The sequence below is a fragment of the Eucyclogobius newberryi genome, unplaced genomic scaffold, assembly GCF_026437365.1.
Source record: "Eucyclogobius newberryi isolate DKJ021-1_F unplaced genomic scaffold, fEucNew1.0.hap1 SCAF_2, whole genome shotgun sequence".
NCBI lineage: Eukaryota > Metazoa > Chordata > Actinopteri > Gobiiformes > Gobiidae > Eucyclogobius > Eucyclogobius newberryi.
Genome location: NW_027315834.1, coordinates 49,414,290 through 49,422,641, shown reverse-complemented (window position 1 = coordinate 49,422,641; position 8,352 = coordinate 49,414,290). Strand labels below are relative to the sequence as shown.

At 51.5% G+C, this 8,352-nt stretch overlaps 1 protein-coding gene across 1 annotated transcript in view; it reads right to left on the bottom strand.

Moving 5' to 3' along the window:
- The window catches only part of LOC140367193 (hippocampus abundant transcript 1 protein-like), a 24,548-nt gene extending 20,264 nt beyond the window's left edge, over window positions 1-4,284 (bottom strand). Inside the window, exons 1-3 of the mRNA XM_072453547.1 lie at window positions 3,952-4,284; window positions 2,277-2,411; window positions 2,074-2,193 (exon numbers count right to left, since the gene is read on the bottom strand). Of these exons, the coding sequence (XP_072309648.1) occupies window positions 2,074-2,193; window positions 2,277-2,411; window positions 3,952-4,026 (330 nt within the window). The 5' untranslated portion in view covers window positions 4,027-4,284. The remainder of the gene's footprint in view (window positions 1-2,073; window positions 2,194-2,276; window positions 2,412-3,951) is intronic.
- Between the last annotated feature and the right edge of the window lie 4,068 nt (window positions 4,285-8,352).

The following is an 8,352-nucleotide window of genomic DNA, read 5'->3' as shown; positions in this document are numbered from 1 at the left end:
AAGCTAGTGTGTGAGGGGTGTGGCTAAAGCTAGTGTGTGAGGGGTGTGGCTAAAGCTAGTGTGTGAGGGGTGTGGCTAAAGCTAGTGTGTGAGGGGCGTGGCTAAAGCTAGTTTGTGAGGGGTGTGGCTAAAGCTAGTGTGTGAGGGGTGTGGCTAAAGCTAGTTTGTGAGGGGTGTGGCTAAAGCTAGTGTGTGAGGGGCGTGGCTAAAGCTAGTTTGTGAGGGGTGTGGCTAAAGCTAGTGTGTGAGGGGTGTGGCTAAAGCTAGTGTGTGTGAGGGGCGTGGCTAAAGTTAGTGTGCGCAGGAACAGTTTTGCCTCGTTTCTTGTTGAGTGGACGTTAGCTCTCGTTTCTCGGTGAGTGGACGTTAGCTCTCGTTTCTCGGTGAGTGGACGTTAGCTCTCGTTTCTAGGTGAGTGGACGTTAGCTCTCGTTTCTCGGCGAGTGGACGTTAGCTCTCGTTTCTCGGCGAGTGGACGTTAGCTCTCGTTTCTCGGCGAGTGGACGTTAGCTCTCGTTTCTAGGTGAGTGGACGTTAGCTCTCGTTTCTAGGTGAGTGGACGTTAGCTCTCGTTTCTAGGTGAGTGGACGTTAGCTCTCGTTTCTAGGTGAGTGGACGTTAGCTCTCGTTTCTAGGTGAGTGGACGTTAGCTCTCGTTTCTAGGTGAGTGGACGTTAGCTCTCGTTTCTAGGTGAGTGGACGTTAGCTCTCGTTTCTCGGCGAGTGGACGTTAGCTCTCGTTTCTCGGCGAGTGGACGTTAGCTCTCGTTTCTCGTTGAGTGGACGTTAGCTCTCGTTTCTCGGCGAGTGGACGTTAGCTCTCGTTTCTCGGTGAGTGGACGTTAGCTCTCGTTTCTAGGTGAGTGGACGTTAGCTCTCGTTTCTAGGTGAGTGGACGTTAGCTCTCGTTTCTAGGTGAGTGGACGTTAGCTCTCGTTTCTCGGTGAGTGGACGTTAGCTCTCGTTTCTAGGTGAGTGGACGTTAGCTCTCGTTTCTAGGTGAGTGGACGTTAGCTCTCGTTTCTCGGCGAGTGGACGTTAGCTCTCGTTTCTAGGTGAGTGGACGTTAGCTCTCGTTTCTAGGTGAGTGGACGTTAGCTCTCGTTTCTAGGTGAGTGGACGTTAGCTCTCGTTTCTAGGTGAGTGGACGTTAGCTCTCGTTTCTAGGTGAGTGGACGTTAGCTCTCGTTTCTAGGTGAGTGGACGTTAGCTCTCGTTTCTAGGTGAGTGGACGTTAGCTCTCGTTTCTAGGTGAGTGGACGTTAGCTCTCGTTTCTCGGTGAGTGGACGTTAGCTCTCGTTTCTAGGTGAGTGGACGTTAGCTCTCGTTTCTAGGTGAGTGGACGTTAGCTCTCGTTTCTCGGCGAGTGGACGTTAGCTCTCGTTTCTCGGCGAGTGGACGTTAGCTCTCGTTTCTCGGCGAGTGGACGTTAGCTCTCGTTTCTCGTTGAGTGGACGTTAGCTCTCGTTTCTCGGTGAGTGGACGTTAGCTCTCGTTTCTCGGTGAGTGGACGTTAGCTCTCGTTTCTAGGTGAGTGGACGTTAGCTCTCGTTTCTAGGTGAGTGGACGTTAGCTCTCGTTTCTCGGTGAGTGGACGTTAGCTCTCGTTTCTCGGTGAGTGGACGTTAGCTCTCGTTTCTAGGTGAGTGGACGTTAGCTCTCGTTTCTAGGTGAGTGGACGTTAGCTCTCGTTTCTCGGTGAGTGGACGTTAGCTCTCGTTTCTCGGTGAGTGGACGTTAGCTCTCGTTTCTCGGTGAGTGGACGTTAGCTCTCGTTTCTAGGTGAGTGGACGTTAGCTCTCGTTTCTAGGTGAGTGGACGTTAGCTCTCGTTTCTAGGTGAGTGGACGTTAGCTCTCGTTTCTAGGTGAGTGGACGTTAGCTCTCGTTTCTCGGCGAGTGGACGTTAGCTCTCGTTTCTCGGCGAGTGGACGTTAGCTCTCGTTTCTCGGTGAGTGGACGTTAGCTCTCGTTTCTCGGTGAGTGGACGTTAGCTCTCGTTTCTAGGTGAGTGGACGTTAGCTCTCGTTTCTAGGTGAGTGGACGTTAGCTCTCGTTTCTTGTTGAGTGGACGTTAGCTCTCGTTTCTTGTTGAGTGGACGTTAGCTCCGAGCGTCCAGACACTCTCACCTTGACTCCTTGAATGAGGCCGTTCATGAGGAAAGTGTGTTGAGGGAAGGTCTCGTGTAGAACCTACAGGAACAGAAAGCCTTTGACTCAGAGCCTGGACTAAAGAGTAGTAGTAGTAGTAGTAGTAGTAGTATTGCAGTACTCACAGTTAACATGGGCGTGGTCAACAGGCCCCAGGCGAAGAACTCGAGGAAGATGACGACGATGGCGTGGGACACACTGGGCCGGCCCAAACCCTGGCCCAGACCCTGGCCCAGACCCTGGCCCAGACCCTGCGGCAGCTTCAGATACAGAAACATGAACTCAACGTTTTTAAAGTCGTTTTGGTGTTTTGGCCTTGACTAGGTTCAAAGTGACACATTTGGTGAAGAAAATGTGGGCAGACACTGAATCTGGACTGGTCCAAAAATGTGGCCCAGTGACAGTCCAAATGTGGCCCAGTGTTTGATTTGAACGAAAATACGAGAGTTAGAGCTTTATTTTCATAATTCACATTTATCAGACGATGGACCGAATGAAAACAAGACTTCTGACATCTGATATAACGATATAATGCGACCGATATTCATAACCCGGGCAGTTAAAGGTGGAATGGACGATTTTTTGGGCCCAAATCTGAGTCTCATTTCCTCATGGAGTGGACTGTCCATTAGTCCTGCCACGTGTCAATCATAGGCTCTGCAGGTGAACCAGGCTCTGCAGGTGAACCAGGCTCTGCAGGTGAACCAGGCTCTGCAGGTGAACCAGGCTCTGCAGGTGAACCAGGCTCTGCAGGTGAACCAGGCTCTGCAGGTGAACCGGGCTCTGCAGGTGAACGAGGCTCGGCAGGTGAACTAGGCTCTGCAGGTGAACCGGGTTCTGCAGGTGAACCAGGCTCTGCAGGTGAACCAGGCTCTGCAGGTGAACCAGGCTCTGCAGGTGAACCAGGCTCTGCAGGTGAACCAGGCTCTGCGGGTGAACCAGGCTCTGCGGGTGAACGAGGCTCTGCAGGTGAACCAGGCTCTGCAGGTGAACCAGGCTCTGCAGGTGAACGAGGCTCTGCAGGTGAACCAGGCTCTGCAGGTGAACCAGGCTCTGCAGGTGAACCAGGCTCTGCAGGTGAACGAGGCTCTGCAGGTGAACAGTAGGTGAGTTTTATGATTGACACGTGGCAGGACTAATGGACAGTCCACTCCACGAGGAAATGAGACTCGTCCAAATCGTCCATTCCACCTATAATTATTATTATCATTATTGTTATTATTATAACTTTTTTGTCATCTCTAAAATTTTATTTAAAAAATGACCCAATCTCTGGCTCTAGAATGTTTGTGTTCCTTTCATTTTGAAAAAGTAAAATAAATAATAATAAAAATAATAGCAGAGTCATTAAACTAAACCCGTGTCCCGTGTCCATGTCCCGTGTCCCGTGTCAATGTCCCGTGTCAATGTCCCGTGTCCCGTGCCCGTGGCTCGTGCCGGTGTAAAATGGAGGCGCTGCGGCGTCTGTGTTACGTAACCCTCACGCACGCGCACGCGCCCGGTTTACAGTTTATGTTCCGTTTAACACCGACACCGTTAATATTGAACGACAGTGAATCAGAAGCTTCAGTTTGAGCTGAACACGTGATGACATTAAAACATTAAAACATTAAAACATTAAAACATTTAAACATTAAAACATTAAAACATTTAAACACTGGGTTTGTTTTGTCGGTGAAATGTTGGAATAAATTAACGACAGTTTAAATCCTGGAGCCGCGGCTCAAAATGGCGCGCGGTGTCACGGATCAGGATCGATACGTTAATTCCTCTGAATAACGGGGAGAAGCGCGCGCTCACCGGGGGCGCGTGCAGGCTGACCTTCTTCACCAGCACCACGCGGCCCCGCGCCGCCGCCGCTTCTGCCGCGGACATGTCGCAGCTGCCGCGGCTCACGAACTGCCCGTCGGCCCCATGTCCCACCGGAGCCTCCAGCGTCGCTCTGTGGCTCCCGGAGAGGAGCGGCTGTCCCGGGCCCGCACGGCACGGACGGTCCCGCCGCGGAGGAGCGCACACGGAGCGGGCGCGGGGCCTTTACACGAGCCGGGAGCCGCGGAACCGGAGCAACCACAGCATCTTCACCGTCCACAACGTCCACTAGATCCAGAAGATCCAGCCGCTGCGTCCCTCAGACCAAAGCAGTGTCCGCGCGTGAAGCTGCGCAGAACAGATGCGCAGATCCGCTGTCACGCAGCATCACTTCACAATAAGAGGCAGAACCAGAAGAAGCAGCTTCAGCACCAAAGAACCAAAGAACCAGAGTCAACGCCATCAATCATGTCACATGTTCTAAACTTACTGTCATAAGAGGAACATGAGGTTCTTTAAGAGGAACATGAGCAGGCGTGTCCAAACCACGGCCCGGGGGCCAAATACGGCCCTCAGACAAATGTTTGTTGGCCCTCCGGCTTCATGCTAAGTTGGTCTAAAAAACAAAAAGTAGTACTTTTTACTGTAAAATTGGGAAAATTCAAGCATTTTGATGTTATATAGACTTAATATTAATGTTCCAAGTCTGACTAAAGGTGGAGGCATCAGAACTAAAGGTGGAGGCATCAGAACTGAAGGTGGAGGCATCAGAACTGAAGGTGGAGGCATCAGAACTAAAGGTGGAGGCATCAGAACTAAAGGTGGAGGCATCAGAACTGAAGGTGGAGGCATCAGAACTGAAGGTGGAGGCATCAGAACTAAAGGTGGAGGCATCAGAACTGAAGGTGGAGGCATCAGAACTAAAGGTGGAGGCATCAGAACTAAAGGTGGAGGCATCAGAACTAAAGGTGGAGGCATCAGAACTGAAGGTGGAGGCATCAGAACTAAAGGTGGAGGCATCAGAACTGAAGGTGGAGGCATCAGAACTGAAGGTGGAGGCATCAGAACTAAAGGTGGAGGCATCAGAACTGAAGGTGGAGGCATCAGAACTAAAGGTGGAGGCATCAGAACTGAAGGTGGAGGCATCAGAACTGAAGGTGGAGGCATCAGAACTGAAGGTGGAGGCATCAGAACTAAAGGTGGAGGCATCAGAACTGAAGGTGGAGGCATCAGAACTGAAGGTGGAGGCATCAGAACTAAAGGTGGAGGCATCAGAACTGAAGGTGGAGGCATCAGAACTAAAGGTGGAGGCATCAGAACTAAAGGTGGAGGCATCAGAACTGAAGGTGGAGGCATCAGAACTAAAGGTGGAGGCATCAGAACTAAAGGTGGAGGCATCAGAACTGAAGGTGGAGGCATCAGAACTGAAGGTGGAGGCATCAGAACTAAAGGTGGAGGCATCAGAACTGAAGGTGGAGGCATCAGAACTAAAGGTGGAGGCATCAGAACTGAAGGTGGAGGCATCAGAACTGAAGGTGGAGGCATCAGAACTAAAGGTGGAGGCATCAGAACTGAAGGTGGAGGCATCAGAACTGAAGGTGGAGGCATCAGAACTATGTCGAATACAACGTTTCATTCGACTGGTTTGACATAGTCGGTTTGTTTGTGGCCCTCAGCTCTGTGTGAGGTTCAAAACGCGGCCCCCGGTGAAAAAAGTTTGGACACCCCTGAACATGAGGTTCTTTAAGAGGAACATGAGATTCTTTCGGTGCAGGTGGAGGCCTGCTGACCTCGACTGGGGATGTCGTTGGACGGTGGAAGGACTTTGAGGATCTCCTTAATCCCTCAGTCACGTCTTCTGAAGAGGAAGTAGAGACCGGGGACTCAGGGGCTGAAGCTGAAGTCACTGAGGTTGTTCGCAAACTCCTCGGTGGCAGGGCTCCGGGGGTGGATGAGATCCGCCCTGAGTACCTAAAGTATCTGGATGTTGTAGGACCGTCTTGGTTGACACGTCTCTGCAACATGGCGTGGCGTTCGGGGACCGTGCCTCTGGATTGGCAGACCGGGGTGGTGGTCCCTCTGTTCAAGAAGGGGGACCGGAGGGTGTGTTCCAACTACAGAGGGATCACACTCCTCAGCCTCCCGGGTAAGGTCTATTCCAAGGTACTGGAGAGGAGAATCCGACCGATAGTCGAACCTCGGATTCAGGAGGAGCAGAGTGGTTTTCGTCCCGGTCGTGGAACACTGGACCAGCTCTATACCCTCCATCGGGTGCTCGAGGGTTCATGGGAGTTTGCCCAACCAGTCCACATGTGCTTTGTGGATCTGGAGAAGGCTTTCGACCGTGTCCCTCGGGGTGTCCTTTGGGGGGTGCTCCGGGAGTACGGGGTCCGGGGCCCTTTGCTCAGGGCTGTCCGGTCCCTGTATGACCGGAGCAGGAGCTGTGTTCATTGCCGGCAGTAAGTCAGACCTGTTCCCAGTGCATGAGGGACTCCGTCAGGGCTGCCCTTTGTCACCGGTTCTGTTCATAATTTTTATGGACAGAATTTCTAGGCGCAGTCAGGGGTCGGAGGGTGTGGTCAGGGGTCGGAGGGTGTGGTCAGGGGTCGGAGGGTGTGGTCAGGGGTCGGAGGGTGTCCGGTTTGGGGACCACAGGATCTCATCTCTGCTGTTTGCAGACGATGTTGTCCTGATGGCTCCATCAAACCCGGACCTGCAGCTGCACTGGGACGGTTTGCAGCCGAGTGTGAAGCGGCTGGGATGAGAATCAGCTCCAAATCCGAGGCCATGGTTCTGGACCGGAGAAAGGTGGCTTGCCCTCTTCAGGTGGGTGGGGGGTCCTTGCCCCAAGTGGAGGAGTTCAAGTATCTCGGGGTCTTGTTCAGAGTGAGGGAAGGATGGAGCGTGAGATCGACAGTTGGATCGATGCAGCGGCTGCAGTGATGCAGTCGCTGCATCGACTGTTGTGGTGAAGAAGGAGCTGAGCCGAAAGGCAAAGCTCTGGATTTACCGCTCACTCTACGTTCTGACCTCACCTATGGTCATGAGCTTTGGGTAATGACCGAAAGAACAAGATCGCAGATACAAGCGGTCGAAATGAGTTTCCTCCGAGGAGCTCGGCCACACGGGGGGAGCTCGGAGTAGAGCCGCTGCTCCTCTAGCTGAGGTGGCTCGGGCATCTGTTCCGGAGCCTCCTGGGCGCCTCCCTCGGGAGGTGTTTCAGGCATGTCCCACCAGGAAGAGGCCCCGGGGAAGACCCAGGACACGCTGGAGAGACTATGTTTCTCGGCTGGCCTGGGAACGCCTCGGGATCCCCCCGGAGGAGTTAGAGGAAGTGTCTGGGGAGAAGGAAGTCTGGGAGTCCCTGCTCAGACTGCTGCCCCCACGACCCGGCCCCGGATAGAGCGGGAGAAGATGGATGGATGGATGAGGTTCTTTAAGAGGAACGTTCATGAGGGACATGAGGTTCTTTAAGAGGAACATGAGGTTCTTTAAGAGGAACATGAGGTTCTTTAAGAGGAACGTTCATGAGGAACATGAGGTTCTTTAAGAGGAACATGAGGTTCTTTAAGAGGAACGTTCATGAGGGACATGAGGTTCTTTAAGAGGAACATGAGGTTCTTAAGAGGAACATGAGGTTCTTTAAGAGGAACGTTCATGAGGAACATGAGGTTCTTTAAGAGGAACATGAGGTTCTTTAAGAGGAACGTTCATGAGGAACATGAGGTTCTTTAAGAGGAACATGAGGTTCTTAAGAGGAACATGAGGTTCTTTAAGAGGAACGTTCATGAGGAACATGAGGTTCTTTAAGAGGAACATGAGGTTCTTTAAGAGGAACGTTCATGAGGGACATGAGGTTCTTTAAGAGGAACATGAGGTTCTTAAGAGGAACATGAGGTTCTTTAAGAGGAACATGAGGTTCTTTAAGAGGAACGTTCATGAGGGACATGAGGTTCTTTAAGAGGAACATGAGGTTCTTTAAGAGGAACATGAGGTTCTTTAAGAGGAACGTTCATGAGGAACATGAGGTTCTTTAAGAGGAACATGAGGTTCTTAAGAGGAACATGAGGTTCTTTAAGAGGAACGTTCATGAGGAACATGAGGTTCTTTAAGAGGAACATGAGGTTCTTAAGAGGAACATGAGGCTCTTTAAGAGGAACGTTCATGAGGAACATGAGGTTCTTAAGAGGAACATGAGGCTCTTTAAGAGGAACATGAGGCTCTTTAAGAGGAACATGAGGTTCTTTAAGAGGAACGTTCATGAGGAACATGAGGTTCTTTAAGAGGAACATGAGGTTCTTTAAGAGGAACGTTCATGAGGAACATGAGGTTCTTTAAGAGGAACATGAGGTTCTTAAGAGGAACATGAGGTTCTTTAAGAGGAACGTTCAT